This window comes from Tiliqua scincoides, chromosome 2 (genome assembly GCF_035046505.1).
Source record: "Tiliqua scincoides isolate rTilSci1 chromosome 2, rTilSci1.hap2, whole genome shotgun sequence".
NCBI classification, from domain to species: domain Eukaryota; kingdom Metazoa; phylum Chordata; class Lepidosauria; order Squamata; family Scincidae; genus Tiliqua; species Tiliqua scincoides.
Window position 1 is genome coordinate 30038557 of NC_089822.1, and position 20902 is coordinate 30059458.

General features: G+C 42.2%; 1 protein-coding gene across 2 annotated transcripts in view; it reads left to right on the top strand.

Moving 5' to 3' along the window:
- The window catches only part of AP3B1 (adaptor related protein complex 3 subunit beta 1), a 214257-nt gene that overhangs the window by 131414 nt on the left and 61941 nt on the right, over positions 1–20902 (top strand). For both annotated transcript variants that reach the window (XM_066614924.1, XM_066614925.1), the window contains 2 exons: positions 11395–11467; positions 14462–14568. In XM_066614924.1, the coding sequence (XP_066471021.1) occupies positions 11395–11467; positions 14462–14568 (180 nt within the window). The remainder of the gene's footprint in view (positions 1–11394; positions 11468–14461; positions 14569–20902) is intronic.

A 20902-nucleotide genomic window follows, 5' to 3' on the forward strand; every position in this document is an offset into this window, starting at 1 on the left:
GTCGTGCTCCCTCCCAGCTCCTGACCCAGCCTTTTATTAAGTCTCAAAACACATGATATAAGATTACGTAGTTGGGAAATTTCCACAAGGATACTACTTTTCATACCGGCTGTCTACTAGCTAGTTCTAGCTTCACCGCAAACACATTCCTAGATAAGATTCTTCTTCCTAGCATTCTGCTGCTCACAGGCACAGAGTTCAATGACCCAACATATTTCCAAGGGCAGTTGAATGTGCCCAACTGCGCAGGTGTGCTTGACTGTCCTTGATGCCAAATATGCTAAGACATATTAAACTTTAGTGCCTGTGCATATATATTTACTACATCTCACCCTTTTTTTCTTTCTAAATTGCGCTATGGGATTACAAATTGCATGACTTGACACAACAAAGGAAAACATTAAAAACTCAATCAGTTGGTTAAAAAGGGAACATTATTACACATTAACACAACATTTTGCTTCATTGCTTAAATTGGCTAAAATACAATTGAAGGTTTCACTTTTACATATCAGAACTTTTCAAAAAATAATAACATCATTAAACTGGTTTTCATGGGTATACAGAGTTTGTTATGGCTATTGCTGCTATAAAATGGGACCGTGCCAAGGTGTCTTTGTCCATTTAGTTATGCAGGAAAAATGTTTTTGCAAAACACACGGGTTGTACGTCTGGAAGAGTTTTTTGGTTCTTTTTGCCATCAAAACAAGCAATTGCTTTTGAACTTTTAAATGTCAATGTTTTTTAAATCTCTCCATGATGCTAAAAGTGGGACGGGTCTTTGGTTAGGCTTCCTTTTTGTCTTTTGCTGTTATGGGAGGTAATCAAGGCTAGAGGCCTTCTTACTGGGTTGTTTGGTTTTGAGTTTTGTTTTTGTAGCTGGAAATTGGAAATTGGAAATTGGATTCTTTTCTTTTCAGGCCTTGGTTCTCCTGGCTGATGGAACACACGTGTTGGCTCTAAAACGTTTCTGTGGAATTAAACACAATAACAACACAGCCTACCCTAAATTCTTAATGGGGGTCTGGGCCTAACAATCATTTCTAATATTAAACAAACAAACAATTACATTGTCATATCCCTCATTTTAATTCTTTTAAAAAATTGGAAGATACACTTTGTATGTATTAGTGGGGGAAAAACATAAAACTAATTTTTCTTATAATGTGGGGTGCTATCTTTGAAATACATATATTTCTCACTGGAAACAATTCTGTTTAATTTTATACATACATTATCCCTCTTATTTACATACTTCAACAGTGGTATTGTACTTTACTTCTGGCTTTCAACAGGCAACATAACTTGCTAAAACTGACATGCTTTTACTTTTTTTGTGAGATCTTAAACTTTGAACTTTCTGATATAATTAAACCACCACAATTAACTTAAAATATTACTATTTGCTAATCATTTATACATATACATTAAACTATAAAAGAACTAAATTGACTGGTATCTTTCTATACCAGATCTGGGGGATCTGATATGGTTTTCTTTAGATGGTATTCTGAAGAGGTTTGCAAACCGAAAAATTTAAACTGTCAGAGCATTTTTTCTTCTCTTCTGTGATTGTAAACACTGCAAAACTTTCATGGTTGTTTACAATTTCTTATCTATGTTTGGGAACACTGTGGTTTACTACTAAATTAAAACAAACTGCTGGTGACTTTCGGTTTGCTTTTAATATTTAAAAACAAAACTTAATAACTTATGACTTTAAATGCTATAATGACTGCTACTAATAAATAAAATGGTTAATAACTACAATTTTAAAAAATGTGGAATGAGAGATACTATGAAAGTTTAAAAACTATCATAGTAGCTTCAACTTATGGGGAAAAAAGTTTGGGAAATTTTTTATGGAAACTTACTAAACTTAAAATGGCTGGTGGTTGCTGTCTTAAAGGGTATGGAAAAAAAACACTGAAAAACGATGGCTATGGTTTGTTCACACGTTTTATAGCTCATCATTGGTTGTTGGTGCTTTTTATAAAATTTTTCTACTAATGACTATAATTAGGATGCTTTTTTCATCTTTAATTAGAAAATGGAACTGTATTCTTAAGGGCACTGGACAAAACTAAAAGGTCAGTGCTGTTGCTATTGTTGCAGCTCTCTTCGACTCCTAAAATGACTGGAACCTACAGGGCTATCTTGCATTTGGTGTAGGAATTAAAATTTAGGGGTTAGCCTTAAGGGCTTCCCACTATGTTTTACAAGTCTTTGGCATATGCTAGTGATGCCAAAAACTTTAAATACAATCTGTACCTCTAAAAGGCACAGAATAAAGGGGAATTGATTGTTTTTTAAGGACTTGCCTGTGGCATTGTACCACAGGGCAAATCATGGTTTTTTGTTCTGATGAGCTAATACACAAAAAAGAGGAGGCTAACACAAAGTTGGGCTGTTAGACTTACTTTAGAAAAAAAACTTGCTAATAATTCTTTTGGTCCTTCCTTTAAGGTGGTTGATGCTTATGGAGCCATACTGCATTTTGTGCAGTAGTTAAAACTATGCGCTTTAGGAGCTTCTGATTGCCAAAAATGTGGCATCACGTTTTAAATACAACGTATGTTTGATAGTTAAGATAATAAGCTTGTGGTTTTGCTGTATTAAATGCTTCTTCACCTAACAGCATATAAAAAAGCTGTTTATGGTGGGGGGTTGGTCTTGCTGTTTGAACTATTAAAATAATGTCTGTCCTGGCAAAATTAGGAGCATTGATATACTACATTTGACTTTTTTGGCAGGGTGGCTGCTTATTTACTATACTTTGTGAATTGGTCACACCTGGAGTATTGTGTCTAGTTCTGGTCGCCGCATCTCAAAAAAAAAAACATAGTGAAAATGGAAAAGGTGCAAAAGAGAGCGACTAAGATGATTACGGGGCTGGGGCACCTTCCTTATGAGGAAAGGCTACGGCGTTTGGGCCTCTTTAGTCTAGAAAAGAGACGCCTGAGGGGGGACATGATTGAAACATACAAAATTATGCAGGGGATGGACAGAGTGGATAGGGAGATACTCTTTACACTCTCACATAATACCAGAATCAGGGGACATCCACTAAAATTGAGTGTTGGGCAGGTTAGGACAGACAAAAGAAAATATTTCTTTACTCAGCGTGTGGTTGGTCTGTGGAACTCTTTGCCACAGGATGTGGTGCTGGCATCTAGCCTAGACGCTTTTAAAAGGGGATTGGACAAGTTTCTGGAAAAAAAAATCCATTACGGGGTACAAGCCATGATGTATATGCGCAACCTCCTGATTTTAAAAATGAGTTATGTCAGAATGCCAGATGCAAGGGAGGGCACCAGGATGAGGTCTCTTGTTATCTGGTGTGCTCCCTGGGGCATTTGGTGGGCCGCTGTGAGATACAAGAAGCTGGACTAGATGGGCCTATGGCCTGATCCGGTGGGGCTGTTCTTATGTTCTTAAGTGCAATCTGTACTTTTTGTGGCACAGAATGAAAAAAGTGTACTATTTTTTAAAGACTTGCCTATATTATTAGGACAGGCTTATAATTCTTGAGAATATTTGTCTGTGCTATTTGATTTAAAATTAAGGGCTTGCTCCATAATTAAATGGCTGCAAGGCTTGATTTACCTATTATTAACACAAGATGGGGTTATTTAACATCATAACATTTAAATTTGGATTTGGGAGGCCAAATTAACGTGGTTCCATGGGTTGAATTCGTTTATTTACTTCATGGAGATCATAAGAGTCTCCATTTTCTAAATTTCTTTTCTTATGACAAATATTGGTATATTCCATGGACTGATGAAAAGAACAATATGTTTGACTTATAATTGTTCTTAAATTAATGGGTGCAATGCCTCCAATTTTTCTTTAGACAGAGGCTATTGCTTCACCTAAACTGGGCTACCTGGTAGCCAGGTAAGTGGCAGGACATTGCCTGTGGAGTTGTGCCACATGGCAAATTATAGTTTTTATTCTGACAGGATGAATACACAAGGAAGATTATGGATAACTTAAGAGTTTCTTTTGTTCTGTTTGCAAAGCACCACGTTTAAAGGTGCTTCTCTCGGAATACCGAGGGCATTGTTTTTGTTGTTCTTGTAGAAGTTAGGTTTGGTTCTGCTGTGTGTTACCTATGCTTGCTTACTGTGGAGTTCTCTTCTTACTAAGTTGGTACAGAGGGGGGAAAAATACAAACTAACAAAAAGGGTTTTTTAAAGAGCACCTGGAGGAACACAGATGAGTGCTTTTAAGAGTTAATCTCTTGCTCTGTTGCTTGGGCTCAGGAGCACAGTTTCTGATAAGAGGACAGATGTATTCCTGTTTGTTTCCTCTAACTGCTGTAACCACTCTGCCTGCAGAGTGAAAGTTTGGATGGTAAATTAAACCTGTGACCTCTTAGAAGGAAACAAGGTGCTCAGCTTTATAGAAAGTGTGTAGCCGAAGGCTTGTACTGTTTTAATACTTACCTAAGTACTTATGCTTACCATTGGGATCTCGAAAAATGAATGAGCTCTTTAACCCTTGCCGGGCGTTGATAAGCAATTTTCTTGGCCCCACGGGCTGGGCGCCTGATGCAGCAGCACAAGATGCTGCTCTGGGGAGCACCCAAGGCTTTTTGGGGCCTTGGTGCTTGAGGGGAGACACACAAGACTGTACCTTGTTGCCTGAGGGAGAGTGCTAAGGCAGAAGCACTCTGAGGGTTTAAAAATTAGAACTGGAGCAAATCAAGGCAATGAGTTCGGAGGCAGAGGACAGGCTGCGTGATCAAGGCCACCTGGCTCTACCATACTCGCTCATTGCAGAAAGTCTCTGCCTGCTGCGCTAGATGTAGCAATAATGCTACCTGGGAAGCAGCCCGAGACTCCGGAAGTCAAGGACTGCTTGATGTGGCGCAGAAGCCAGAGCAAGAAAGGGTCCCCATTTGCTGTGCTAGATGTAGCAGCGAATGGGGAACAACAAAGAAAGTCAGTCTGCTAGAAATAAGAAAAAGCAAAGGTTCCTGTACCAGGGCTAGAAGTTGCAGAGGGTCCCTGTTGTTCCCAGGTTCAGATGAAGCAATGAATGGGAGCAGCCTATAACAGGTTGCTGAATATAGCAGAGAGCAAAGCAGTTTGTCTGCTATACTTGGCTGGCCCACATCTGGGCACCTAGCATAGCCACAAAGTTGCTGAGAAGCAAATAGACCTCAAAGTCAGATGCTTGTAAAAGCAAATGCAGTGAGAAGTCAGAAAGACAACAGAAATCCAAAGGTTGCAACGCAAGGCTGCTTGGAAAACACACAAGGCTGTGAGGCTAGAGCAATAGAAAGTCAAAGCAATAGGTGGGAGGTAGACAGCGGACAAGCTGTTTGAATAAAAAAAACAAGACAGCCTGTCTACTGCACCTGATTGTTGCAGAGAGTCTCTGTCCTAGGATTAGAGGTCCCTGTTCGAGGCGCCAGATGTAGCATTTTGGTGCTACTTGAGGAGCAGCCTGAGATGCTGCGTTGGTGTGGCGGAAAAGCCATAGCAAGAATTAGACAACAGACACAGGTTTCAGAGAGGTTGAAAGTGCTGGAAGCAGGAGCAAGAATGAAATCAAGGGAGAAGTCAAGTGCTCCCTCCCAGCTCCTGACCCAGCCTTTTATTAAGTCTCAAAACACATGATATAAGATTACGTAGTTGGGAAATTTCCACAAGGATACTACTTTTCATACCGGCTGTCTACTAGCTAGTTCTAGCTTCACCGCAAACACATTCCTAGATAAGATTCTTCTTCCTAGCATTCTGCTGCTCACAGGCACAGAGTTCAATGACCCAACATATTTTCAAGGGCAGTTGAGTGTGCCCAACTGCGCAGGTGTGCCTGACTGTCCTTGATGCCAAATATGCTAAGATATATTAAACTTTAGTGCCTGTGCATATATATTTACTACAGTGCTGCTTCCAAAGTAAAATGTTTTCTAGACTGTGGGTTGCACTGCTATGTTTGGGAACTGTAGCAGATCGCACACCATCAGAATAAAGTAATGGCCTTAGATGTTCTGGCAGGGAAGAAAGGATCAAAAATTTATGTTTGGAATTTCCTAGGTTCTTGGGGGATAAAACAGGGTGTAAAACAACTCTTTTTGTAATGGAAGATGCCTTTGGAAGGGCAGCTTTGAATCGAGCTCATTTTAGTGACTGGAAAAGAGAATATGAGAATTTATTTTAGGCATTTATACCCTACCTTTCTATCATAAAATGAAGCCAAAGGCGACTTACAATAAAACAGCCTAGAAAAACAAATTAACAATAAAACAGCAGCTAGGTAGTAATAAAAAGCAATTCTTATTCTTTTGCACCAGATGTGTTTTATTTACCACATTTTAGTAGTATAAATGTATTAGTAGTATACAGTAGTATACAGTATACATTACTACAGTATACAGCAGAGGTGCTCAAACATTTTGTCGGGACAGCCACATCATCTCTCTGACACTGTTTCAGGGGCGGGGGGGAGGGAAGAATTAATTTGCATTTCAAACTTGAATAAATTTACATAAATGAATGCATTAGAGCAGTGATTCTCAGACGTTTAGCATTGGGGTCCACTTTTTAGAAAGAGGATCTGTCAGGACTCACTGCATGTGATGTCATGACTGGAAGTGACATCATCAAGCAGGAAAATTTTTAACAATCCTAGGCTGCAATCCTACCCACACTTACCCAGGAGTGACTAGCATTGTTAGAAGCATATACGTAGTAGCCTGTTAAAAGTACAGGTCTATAATATTTCCCCAAATGTAGTCACATATCAGTCTAATATATTAAAAATAAAATATTGAAATGAAAGGGGACCCACCTGAAATGGGCTTGCGACCCACCTAGTGGGTCCCAACCCACAGATTGAGAAACACTACATTAGAGAAACTTATAGAAGCAGATAAGGCAGGATAGGCTTGTCATATTTTTCTGTACCGGGGGGGGGGGGATCCCAGGATAAAGCCATGTGCACAGCACGCCAGAGAAAGCATCTTTAAAAACATACAGAGACAGATATTTGGGGGGGGGGGGAAACAGTGAGGAAAGTTGCAATAAAAAAAAATGAACAAAGGCAAGGAACCAGTTTTTTAAATTAGAAACTCACAGTTCAAGGAGGGTACAGATGGCGAGCCCAGAGGATGAAGGCCGCAGAACCCAATGTAACAGTGGCTACAGCGATCAGCTGGGAGGTGGTGGTGGCGGCAGCGGCACATGCTGCTTCTGTGCTGAGGTTGCAGACACACCTGTGCAGACGCGCATGTGGTCACGCTCTTCCCCAGGCCACATGGCATGAGGGAGCGATGGCCACCTGGTCTTTTCCTGCTGCCTCGAACTCCATGCCTGTGCTGCTTGGGAGGCAGGCAAGGAAAGGCTGGCCTTCCTTTTGCACAAGTCCTTTTATATTGGTAAGGTAACGCGAGACCTGCAAGTCTCACTTTACCTTACCAATATAAAAGACCTTGCGCAAACGCAGGGCCAGTATTTTCTTCGCTGCCAGTTGAGCCTCGCAGACGCGAAGCTCAAGGCAGCAGAGGGAAAGCTATACCCAGAGCTTGCGCATCGGGCTAGTGCGGGCTCCAGCAAGTCTTCAGCAGGCTGAGTGTCCGTTGGAGACAGGGCCCCCTTGGGGGGCCGAATGGGGAGCCCTCCCAGGCCACAAGTGGCCTGCGGGCTGGGGTTTGAGCACCGCTAGTATATAGTATTATACAGTAGTATACATTACTGCTGTTTATAAATGTGGCTAGGAAAAATCTAGAGGTTAGTTTTATCTGCAAAGTCTTCCAATTAATCAAGAAGCACCCACACTGCCAGTGCTACTCTGTAAGCAACGTTACTAGAAATAGGCATGGGGACGCTATTAATATAGCGTTTCTCTGTATCCTTGTTTTCCGTATCCATCGGGAGGCCCGGAACAGAAACACCCCCAAGTATAAGGGCTTTCCTGTACTCTCATTGACTTAAAATAAGCGTTTTACAGGAAATTGTTTGTGGTTAATTAGTAACTTGAGAATCTACCCTGTCTAAATTATTGTATACTGAATGATAAAATTTTCTCCATTAGGCTTCTAATTTATAAACTTTTGTTTTGATAAAGACTAGAATTGTGTTATAAATTATTAAAAGTTATGGCTAAAAAATCAGGGTAATTTTAATGGTTTCACAACCTCATTTTTATGGTTGTGAAAGAAACTGTGTCTATGGAAGCATTTGAACTACACTACAAACTTATTTTTCGTGTTTTTATACTACCCTTCCTCCAAGGAGCTCAGGATGGTGTTCATAGTTCCACCCCTCCTTTTGTACTCACAACAACCCTGTGAGGTGGGTGAGGCTGAGTGATAATGCTCAAAGTCACCCAAGAAGGTTCATGAGTGGGAATTTGAACCTGGTTTGTCCAGGTTTAAATCCAAGTTCCTAACCACTACAACATCCTGGCCTCTTGACTTTTCCTGAATTCTAATATTTGAAATGCAATTTGCATTTTGTTCCCTATAAGTGAAAATTCTCTTGTATCAAAAAAAATTTATTTTACAATCCATACACTTATCCTTTGAAAAGAAGTGTCCCATGGAAGATTGGAAATGCCACAAAAACACAATGGACTCAGTCCTAACCCCTTATGTCAGTGCTTTCCAGCACTGACATAAGGGCAAAGCAGCTCTGAGGTAAGGGAACAAACATTCCCTTGTTTTGAGGAGGCCTCCGTGAGTGACACCCAACTGCAGGATGCAGCACATGCCCCATTGGCACCGCTATGCCAGTGCTGGAAAGCACTGACATAAGGGGTTAGGATTGCGCCCAGTAATGTCGAGGTAGACCTATTCATTCATTCATGCATGCATATTGAAATGATGGTGATGTATCAGATTAGATATTTATTGGCTTCCAGGTATTTTCTTTACAAAACGGATGTAAGATACTTCCCAATCATGAACATAGTTTGGTACTTCCACTACATTATAAGTTATGTATAAACTGTTATTCTGTGAAACTAAAACACAGGAACAGATCCCTTACAGAAATAGCACGGAATTTTCAGAATAACATAAAATAGTTTGTGATGCTCAGATATATAATTACATCCTGCTAAAAATGAAATGCAGATTTGGGTATGATGAATAAATAGCCTCTGTGGTGGGATTTTAATATCAGTTACTGTTGGCCTCCTGTACAAGCATAATACAGCTACTCAGCTGTTAAAAACCTGATCCACTATTTAAAAAAAATATAAAAACAAATTGTCTACCTTTCTGCCTGATCTCTTTTCAAGTGCTAACACAATGGAAACAGTAGGTGATCAGTCAGTGCATTTGGTTTGTCAATGATGGTTTTGTATAAATATTGGAAGGGTAAGAAACAATTCACACAGTAAAATATGATTTCATCTGCCTCTTCTCTGCAGTTCCATGGCTCATGCTGCGGTGTGAAATTCTCATTTTACACACTTTGCAGGCGGAGCACATGAATTATGCATTGAGCAAGAGAAATCTCCTGCTTCAAGTCCTATATGCATTTACCCAGGTTCTGTCTCTATTATCAAGATGAATTGCAAATGGTGAAATGTTTGATGGGATATGGCTTAACTTCTTTGTTTAGCATTCAGCTTTAGACTGCATTTGCTTCTTTAGGAAACAGGTTTTGGTTTTTTTGTGTGGCCTATAATTTTAAGAAGAGGTCCATTTTAAAACTCAGTTTCAATTAAGCAATTAACTATACAACTATAATTATGTATGGATGTATGTGTGTGTAATTATATATATGGGGGAGAGAGAGAGTCATTGAATGACATATATAGAGTCATTCAAGAGCCATTCTGAGGCTCACAGAGGCTGTGGGTGGATGCTCACAGCCTCCGTGGGGCTCAGAGCATGGAGGGGAGGGAGCATTCCCTGATATCTGTAGTTTCACTTAACTGCAGGCCCACAGATACCAGGGCATGCCTGTATAATACAATATCTCAAAATCGCTATATGGATAGTTGAGATGGTTTGTGAATCTCTTGTGAGTTCAAATTTTAGAAAAGCATTTGGGACACAAGGTCATGTAATCTATCAACTGTGAGAATTTATTAAAAATACTTACATGGTAAGCCACAGAGGTGTAATGCCTTGCCCCAGTACTCAGGGCAGTGATGTCAGGACATCGCACAATGTTGTGATGTCACTGCCAGGCTTCTCCCCGGGGCAGGGCTTCACATGCCTCCTTCCGACTGGGAGCCTTCGCAGGACGGAGCACTAACTTTGGCAATAGCTAACAGTCTAACTGCCATTTTTTTGTGTTGGGTATTTAAGAATATCAACTGTGACTTGCTATCAGACTAGAGCAAGGATAAAGACCAGAGATCTCAGCCTCGAAATTAAGACTTCTCCTTAGATCTAATGTTCAAAATATTTTCAAAAATTCTGACACAAACAGAATATCTAGTAAACCCATCACTTCCATAAGGGTAGAAAGGCTATATTATTGCCTCAATATTTAAGGACCAAATATATCATTCTACAAATTTATAAGGAAAGAGAGGTACAAAATCAAGAAGCATGCCTTTAAATTTTTCTTTACATGGAAAGACACCCCTATATAAAGTTATCTGCTACACTACTGGCTATCAAGTAACAGGTGGTCTGAAGCTCAAGAGTTTACACATATCCATGTCCCAAGCCTCCAAGATAAACAGCTTGGTGTACCCTAACATGCAAACAGGGTTAACAAGGTCAGTGTGGGTTATTTAGAATTATTGGTGCTAAATACTTGTAATCATTGCATTAGGCTGGTTTATGGAGCTTCATTCTTATCTTGGCATTCTTTCCAGATGGAGGAAACTGAGAGATCGTTCTACCTTTCCTGTCACACCTCTCTCTTTTTTACTCCTTCCTTATCTGCACGGACACCTATTCTCTCATTCTTTTGTTTTTTGCTCTGCTATCACTATTTTTTATCATTAGAACTCAAAGCAGATCCATAGAATGTTCACAGTCCTTTCTTTCCCAAGAACGGGTGAAGTATGCAGTGCTGGTTCCACTGTCTGGCTCACCAGAGGTGTATCTTGGGTGGAGCCTGAGGGGCACATGACCAAGCACCGCACCAGGGGGTGCATGACTGACCCCAGGCTCCCCCCAGTCACCTCCGTGAAGACAGGGTACTGGTGGCTTTGCTGCGTCCTGTCTAGCTTCTGTGAAGGCTCCCAACCTTCACAGAAGCTGGGAGGAGGTGCACAAAGCCCCACCCTCAACACATTTGCGTAGGTGCTTGCACGGTCAGGATCTCAGAACAATGCTCAGTAAACAAATATTTAAGAATCTTAACCTTGATTTTCAGCCAGTTTTTATGTGAGTTATTACCATGTGAATTTGACAAGGCTGAGCCTAGTGTTTTTATTGTGTTAATCAATTATTAATATTTTTGGCAGGGAGAAAACAAAACTTTGCAAGAGAAGAGAGATCATAATAAACAAGATGTCTCTCTTCTTGACTTGGATGACTGTAAGTATTTCAGAAGTTTACCCCTTCAAATAATACTTTCACGTCCCAGGGGAAGAACAGCCATAAACACCACTGGGTGGTGGTGGGGGCACATTCTGGAGCATTGGTTGAACTCCACATTCATTGGATTGGGACCATTCTGGTACTCTTGAGTTCCTGTTGCTTGGCCTTAAATAAGAACTGAGGCATAGTCATGTGTAAGTGTACATGTGTTGCTCAGTTTACCCAGCTGTACGACTCAATATATTTTCCTTATCAGTTTGGGGGGGGGGGGGACTTGCTTCTGGAAAGTTTGTTGGGGCCTGTAGTCATCAGGACCATTTTGATGGAATTGCGTTTCCCTTGGCTTGTCCTTCAAAGAGAACTGAAGCATGGTCGCCTATCCACAGGCATGTGGATGCGGGAGAACCCGTGGACATTATATATCTGGACTTTCAGAAGGCGTTTGACACGGTCCCTCACCAAAGGCTACTGAAAAAACTCCACAGTCAGGGAATTAGAGGACAGGTCCTCTCGTGGATTGAGAACTGGTTGGAGGCCAGGAAGCAGAGAGTGGGTGTCAATGGGCAATTTTCACAATGGAGAGAGGTGAAAAGCAGTGTGCCCCAAGGATCTGTCCTGGGACCGGTGCTTTTCAACCTCTTCATAAATGACCTGGAGACAGGGTTGAGCAGTGAAGTGGCTAAGTTTGCAGACGACACCAAACTTTTCCGAGTGGTAAAGACCAGAAGTGATTGTGAGGAGCTCCAGAAGGATCTCTCCAGACTGGCAGAATGGGCAGCAAAATGGCAGATGCGCTTCAATGTCAGTAAGTGTAAAGTCATGCACATTGGGGCAAAAAATCAAAACTTTAGATATAGGCTGATGGGTTCTGAGCTGTCTGTGACAGATCAGGAGAGAGATCTTGGGGTGGTGGTGGACAGGTCGATGAAAGTGTCGACCCAATGTGTGGCGGCAGTGAAGAAGGCCAATTCTATGCTTGGGATCATTAGGAAGGGTATTGAGAACAAAACGGTTAGTATTATAATGCCGTTGTACAAATCGATGGTAAGGCCACACCTGGAATATTGTGTCCAGTTCTGGTCGCCGCATCTCAAAAAAGACATAGTGGAAATGGAAAAGATGCAAAAGAGAGCGACTAAGATGATTACGGGGCTGGGGCACCTTCCTTATGAGGAAAGGCTACGGCGTTTGGGCCTCTTCAGCCTAGAAAAGAGACGCTTGAGGGGGGACATGATTGAGACATACAAAATTATGCAGGGGATGGACAGAGTGGATAGGGAGATGCTCTTTACACTCTCACATAATACCAGAACCAGGGGACATCCACTAAAATTGAGTGTTGGGCGGGTTAGGACAGACAAAAGAAAATATTTCTTTACTCAGCGCGTGGTCGGTCTGTGGAACTCCTTGCCACAGGATGTGGTGCTGGCGTCTAGCCTAGACGCCTTTAAAAGGGGATTGGACAAGTTTCTGGAGGAAAAATCCATTATGGGGTACAAGCCATGATGTGTATGCGCAACCTCCTGATTTTAGGAATGGGTTAAGTCAGAATGCCAGATGTAGGGGAGGGCACCAGGATGAGGTCTCTTGTTATCTGGTGTGCTCCCTGGGGCATTTGGTGGGCCGCTGTGAGATACAGGAAGCTGGACTAGATGGGCCTATGGCCTGATCCAGTGGGGCTGTTCTTATGTTCTTATGTTCTTATTTGCGAGTAAATGCACATGTGCTGTTCCATTTTGGTTTCCAATGGAAAATACATTTTCCTCATCAGTTAATAGCTTGTCAGTTTCACAACCCACCAAAAATTGGATCGTGGCACACTGGTGCATCATGACCCACAGTTTGAGAACCACTGATCTAGTGCATATTGAAATTTGAACCGCAAAATATCAAAATCAAGAGATTAGATTTTACAATGTACATGTTTTTCAAATATTTCTTATTATCTAGAACAGTGGTGTCGGTCATAAAGTCCGTGGCCCAATTGAGGCCCCCAAAAGCAATTTATCCTGCACTTGTTAAAATTCGGATCTCCCAGCTTGATAATTACGCTCTCTCATATCTTAATGATGTCACTTCTGGCCCTCAGCAGGCACAATGAATGCTGACTTTGGCCCTCTGTATGAAATGAATTTGACATCCTTGATCTAGAAGCTCTCAAAATACACTTAATTCCTTTTATACAGTATATTCTGGAATCTGGAATTCTGGCATTTTAAAATCATGTAATTCATTTTCCCATAACTAATTTCATTTGGGAAATTTTGAATATATGTGACAAAAGCTCATTGTTTTAACAAATTTTTAAAAGATAAGGGAATGTCAAATAAAAATATATTTCTAATTTTTGAGATAATTTGAATATGATACGAAACAGTTATAATTGGTATGACTTTCCTTGATATTTATTACATTCACAGCCAATCCTAAGCTGCGCTAGTTCAATGGGACTGCAAGGCCAGCTCTGCAACCAGTGCAGATCAGGAAGCAGCTGAAGCTCTCCTCAAGGTAAGGGGATTTATTTCCCCTTACCCAGAGTAAAGCCTCAGCCTTATGTCCTTATGGGCCTTCTTGGATCCGCACCAGCTATTCAGCTGGAGCAAATCTGGGAAGTCTGGTGTAATGGCGGGCAGGCTGGGAGGGGGTTAGGATATGACAGAGGCCTACTCCACTGATCCCACTCCCCTCCTGAACCCTATCCATCCCCCCATTCTGCTCTCCCCACTCCCCAAAACACTTCCTCTCTGCTTTCAAAACACCCTCCCGCCACCCACTTCCACACCCCATGTTGCCTGGTGCATCCTTACCTGTGTCGGCTGACAATGCTCCAGGATGCAGAGCTGCAGGCTCCAAAGTAGCCTCAACAATGTTTTACAGCACGTTTGTGTCATTCGGAATAAGCACAGGGACGGCTGCACTGGCTCACAGACAAGTTAGGATTGTGCTATCAGTGGTTTTAACCATCCTTTTTCAACTGTTTCTTTTCCTCAGTCAATCCTGTCTTGCCTCCAGTAGCAGTTCCCACTCCATCAGTTCTTGCATCCTCTCTAGCCACGGACTTAGAAGGCTTAAGTTTGTCAAGTTCTTCAGTCATAGATGTAAGTAGTTTTTGTTTTTTTTGTTTAAAATTGGCTATTCATTTGGCTCATCCCTGTTAAAGTGCCTCTTGCATCTTCCACATAGACACACTTGATCTTAGCCAAAAGCCTAGAAGCAATCTTAATCAAGATGCAACAGCTTATAAGCCAATCAAAACTGTTCTTTCTCTGGAAGAAGAAACATTCAAACAATTTCGCCATTACAGAATTGATGTGGCAGCCTCGGCAGAGGCAGCTTTCGGCGGGAGGGTTCTGCAGAAGGTGGTGGCTCAGTAGAAGCAGCCCGATCCTAGCCCACCCTAGTCATTACTGCTTGGTCACATCCTACGAGTGACGAATGCCCCCTCCCTCTGCCAGAGAAAAAGGAATTCCTTACTGTGAATCTCCTATTCTGGAAGAGGGAGGGGGCATTCGACCCACCACTCTGGGGTTGATCTGCAGGACCTGGCTGGCACCACGCTGAGTAGACGTTCGGGGGAGATAGTGGGGAATGGCTAGGTGTTCTCCCATCCCTTTGTCCCTGACGAGGTGCAAGTTATAGCCATTTGCCTGGTAGAGAGAAGGTGAGGCGATCCTGGCAGTGAGCGGTGATGCCAAGTATGGCATCGTGGTTGGAGGCTCCTTGATCCAGCTCAATATCTAGACTGGGACTGGGAAGCCCCCCACAAGGGAAGAGACCTGAACAAATCCGGCCCTACCTTGTGCAGTGGGAGGGGCTACCCATGAGTGACAAATGCCCCCTCCCTCTGTCAGAACAGGAAATTCACGGTAAGGAATTCCTTTTTCTCATGTTCTGTGCTTGTGGTTGGCGTATCTGCTGCTGGATGGACTCACCAAACAGTGAGTGGCATGTGCCTCAGAGCCCCCTCTGCAGAACTAAGGGAGTGGGCTGGAATGTACAGCAGCCAGTGGTCTCGTAGGTACCATGGTCCTAAGTCAGGAAGGGCGTTAAAGAACAAAACTAGCACCTTGGATTGGGCCTGGAAATGAATCAGCAGCTGCTGGAGCAAGAAGTCAACAGAATTGAACCACCAAGCTCCAATAACCACTCTGGCTTTCACATTCTGCACCAATTGCTGTTTCTGGTTAGTCTTCAAGGGCAGATCCACATAGAGCACATTAAAGTAATCTACCTGGGATGCCAATAAGGTATTCAACCACTATGGTCAGATCTAATCAATTCTGCATCTGGCATACTAGCTAAAGCTGAGCAAAAGACCCCCTAGCTACAGCTGCCACCTGTGCATCTAGGAACAGCCATTGATCTAAAGGACTCCCAAGCTACACATCATAGTTCGGAGGGGCACTTGTGGTGCCAAACAAGAATGAAAAAAATAAAACTAGCCTTGAAGGTGTGAATGCATGATAGGTAGCAGTCAAGTTGAAAGACATCATCCCCGGAAAAAGTTTATGAAAAATAATATAGCCTGAATTCTAGGTGCAGCAATGAGGGTAAATACCTGCTAACTGGGTAATAGGCACTTTTTCAAGTGGGTGTTCTTTTTACCAGGGGGAGAGTAACTGGCCCACCTCGCCCCAGCAGTGTCTTTTGTAGTGGTTGTCTGCTGGTGTTCTTTTGCATGTTTTTAGATTGTGAGCTCTTTTGGGACAGGGAACCACTAGTCATTTGATTTTTCTCTTTAAGCCACTTTGTGAACTTTTAGTTGAAAAGTGGTATATAAATACTGTTAATAATAATAATAATAATAATATGATAATAAAATACCTGCGTTATTAGAATAGGCTGAACCTAGGCAATGACAGATGTCCGGAGTTATTTTTCTCCTGAAGTTGTGTGGCTTGTAAACCACCAGTAATTCAGTTTTCTCTCAGTTCAGTTTGGATCACTGTCCACAGTTCAACATAAGAAGTGTTTTGTGAATCGGAGCAAAGGCCCACCTAGTCCAGCAACCTTTTTCTTACTGTGACTGGCCAGATGTTCCTGGGAAACTGTCAGGGTCCAGAGAGGACCTGCCAGTGACCACATGCTGATCCAGGGTAGTAGAACATAGTGATTCGTGCTCACTGCCTTCCCATTACCCTCTCTTCCCCATGTTTGGACACATATCTTACAGGGGGAAAGTTTTGGTAATTTGAAACTGCTGCCACCAAACCAGGAGATCAGGCAAGCCAGAGGGACTCTCTAACCCCAACAATATCTATCAAAATCACTCTCACAGTAGTGCCTGCAGAGATGCCACAGACTTTCCCCCAAAACTGGACAGGCTCAGAGTAAAAATGTAAAAGGTTTTATTAAAATTTTAATAAAAGAAATAGGCAATGACAAAATCAAATGTGGAAGAGAAAGAAGAGTTGATTTTGGCAAAAATAGGGTTGAGGGTTGATTTTGGCAAAAATAGGATTGTTCTAATTACTGTAGTGCAATCATACATGTGGCCAGTGGATGATGCAAAGGCACTGCAGAATCTCATTCTTGCATGGTTTCACCCATTTTTGCCTGGCCCACAGGTGTTCACATTTGGTCCCAGTTGCACATATGCAACACTGGGCAGAAATGGCTTAATTCAGCTTTATCAGAAACTTCGAAATAGCTTGTAAAGCAATAGCACAGTGTAAAGAAGACAGCCTTAAATTCAGTATAAAATCTGATTATTCTGATTAATAATTGTACAATCTTTGTATCTGGATGATGGAACCACCAGTCCCACCTTGCATTTCCTAAGGGTGCTGAGGGGTCTCCCTGTCCAGGCTCCCTGCCAGAGTCCATGATGGCTGAAGGAGAAGAATTTCTGTCTGCTTGGGAGTTTATCCTTCAGCTGGAAGGACATCATCTTGCTCTCTGATTGGAGGAGTGCCAGCTGCCTGACCACTCAGTCCAATCTCTTTGAAAGTTGATCTCCACCTTTACCCTGCCTGGGATGGCAGCTAGCAGGAAATGCCATGCAAAGGAAGTTGCAGCAAGTGAAGGATTTCTGGAAAGCTTTGGTAACCAGTTGCTGGGGGGACGGGGGACGGGACAGGACAGGACAGGACGGCTAATATGCCTGTCATCAGGGCTGGCCTTAGGAGCTGCAGGGTCTAATTGGAAACACATTTGTTAGGCCCCCCGGTAATTTTGCGGGGCCACATCTACTAATTTTTTTAGCTCTTTGCTTGAAGTCAGATAAAGTCAAACCAAGAAAAAAAATCTGTTACTTCAGTGCAAGTGAATAGGACTTGTGTACCTTTAGTGGTTGTGCAGAATAAGCGCCTGGAAGGTCAGCCAGACGGAGAAGGGAGCATGTGCCCATCCTGCAGTACTCCTCAACTCCTCAACTTGTGGCTGCCTCATCTACAGCAGCCCACTCCAGAACGAGACGGGAAAGAGGATGGTGCCAGGAGCTGCGAGGGCAGGGAAAGAGTGAGGCAAGCATGCTGCCACCTGCATGGCACCAATTTTGGGCCAATTGGAAGTGGTGGGCAGGAACTGCTTCTGAAGTGACCCAGTTCTGGGCCAACTGGAAGTAGCGGCGGGCAAAAGGGCAGTGTGGGGACCTCACAATGAACAGGGCCTAATTGAGTGAAATCTCCCTAACTGCCTAAAAGTCAGCCCTGCCCACCATTAGGCAACAGTCTCACACAAGGAAAGCAGGCAAAATTCCACAGAAAAAGGAACAGAAATTGCATTAAATATAGTGATTTCATGACAAAAACCCACAAGCAGGCCATGAAGCCAATAAATCCTTCCATTGATTTTCCCCATGATGGCCTCCAATTCTGTCCACAGTAATGTGGCCATTTTGCCGTACAGGCTAATAAGAATTCAGAAAGTACTGTAGGTACTCATCTATGAGGCAAGAAATTTCTGCCAATAAATGAAGTGTAAATCATCTCCTCGCCTTATCTGCGGGTTATGGCTATTATCTCGGGTTAGGGCTGTTCACCCAGCAGCCTGGAGAAGCCCAGAGGAGAGCAAGAGGACATTGCAGAAATAATGACAAGGCAGTTAGTCTCCAAGGTGAATAGGTTTCAGGGCAAGCTGCAGCCAAAGTTAACCTTTTCATTCCCCCTGAGAAAAAAGCAAACCAGGGCTCAACACTTCCCTTTGAAGCCACCTTGAGGGCTCTTAAGCAGGGTGGAAAGTTGGGGTAAAAAAAAAATCTCCTAAATAAATAAATAAATAAAGTAAGGCTTGTTCTCTTTGTCAGGATCATACCTGACCCTTCTGAACTCTTTTGAAAATGTTTGACAGAGGTCTGGTTTTTTAAACACCAGAATGTAGTCCTCATTTCCATCTGAGACAAAGTCAGAGGCTACAGTTCAGCACACCATTACTTAAGAATAACCCATGGAAAGCAGTGGGTCTACTTCTGAATTAATAGGGCTGTAGCTATGTGCTTGCTCACACTCATTCCCTGTTGCTTGTCTCTCCACTGTGAATTGAATCACACGCTCCCTGTTATGTGTTATATGTTGTAAGTAGAACTTCTGGCTAACACACCAGGCATCTTAAAGAAGGATTTGATTAATGGTTCTACCAGTATGTTGTTTACACTTTACAGTGCACTTAGTTTGATACTATTTACAGAAAGGTTGTGAAGGCCAGAATTTAAAAAGTTAAAGAATAAAAATATATCTTATAACCTTTTACTATATTTTTAATAAATTAGAGACTGTACAGTTCTTAGGTAACAGTTACTAGTAGGTTATTTTTCAGGATCTGGCCTTGGGTAAAATCAGATAAAATTATAGTCAGAAACCCCCCTAAGTTTCAAACCACCACCCCCCCTGACTTATGCTAGGGTAATAGAAAACACCATGATTTGGGTTCAAAGCCTGCCCTTGACTTATCTGTGAGATCAACTTATGCTTGCATGCCTGCAGTATTTTGGCATGTGTTCCGATTTAGACCCCAAGTTTAGTACAACCATTTTATTCAAACTTTCCTACAGTTTGGAAACAGTGAAAACAGTAAAAAAAATGTCTGAGGAGTCTGCACATGCACCTGTGATAGTAAAGGGGTGGGAGATCATGTTTGAGAGATGAAGTAACAGGCTTGCAGATTGTGCGAGCAGTTCATCAGGGAAAGGCAAGTAACATTGGAGCTTACTACTAAGCCATTTTATTGAAACAAGAGTGGAGCAGTTCGTAAGGAGACTGTAGCAAGGACCAAAGGAGTTGGGCAGTATAGACCCTGAAGCACTTAAGTCAGAGTCTTCCACTTTTGGTAGGAAGACCACCTTCCACCATGAGAGCATTATACCTTCTAATACTGATAACTGTGTAGGGTTAACCAATTTTTGCCTATCACACAGGTATACACATTTGGTTCCTGATGCAAATATGCAACATTGAGCAGAAATGACTTAACTTCCATTTTTGTTCTTGGGGTTTTGTGAGTGATTTAGGATATCCTCTGGTATAGGGGGAGGAATGTGTACTTGAGCCTCTTGGTTTAGCAAGGTTGACTATAGTCTTTCATAGATGCTTTCCTACAGTTCAGTGGTTCTCAAATTTTTTAGAGGCCCTAGAGGCTGCTGCCTGATTTATAAATGCCAAGGGGTGTGGCTATAATGGTGATTGGGCAGCAGTGCTTCCCCCACAAGTAGCCACTTGATTAACCTGGGATGCTGACTTCTCTTGTCCCCAACATGTGCTGAGGTAATCAGGGGAGGGGGAAGTTACCCTTCATCTTCTAGGGAGTCTTCAGAAGGCAGTGAGTCCTGAAGGCTTTGGTATCGCTAGCCTTATTCAATTCATTATTCTACATCTCAACAAGGACTCTGACAGAACAGCTGTTGGGGTCAGCAAAACTGTCTCCCAGAAGGATCTAGAATTTGGCTATCTTTTAGAGTCTCCAAAGACAGACCATTCTTAACTGGTCTCCTGTTCTGACAAGGATATGTAATTGTGGAAGTCTGCGTCTTTAAGTAGGTAATGATCTGGGAACAATGACAGACTGACTTTGCTGACTGACTTTCCCACCTCAGAGAACAAGCTCATCTAAAGAGTCTGTAACAGAATGAAGCAGAATGAAGCTGGCAGAATTTCCATTCTATCCTTATCTCCAACATAAGATCTTCCGCTCTGCATATTGGGAGAGCATGCTATTGTATCATCTTTATAGGAGCAAGTAACTATAGATCCACACTGCTTGTGCCTTCACTCCAGTTTTTGACATATAGTGCAGAGTCTGAGCTAGAACACTGTCCCTGAATGATTCATGGACTTAGTTCTTCATAGTTTATACATGAAATCAAGACTTTTAAGACTTGCCTATGGAACTATACCTAGAGGATATAAGCATGTCATTCAGGCCCATCTTTTTTTTCTACCCCGAATGAGATGAAACTGAGACACCATATTTATTTCTTCCAAAGTGGTGGATGGTTCA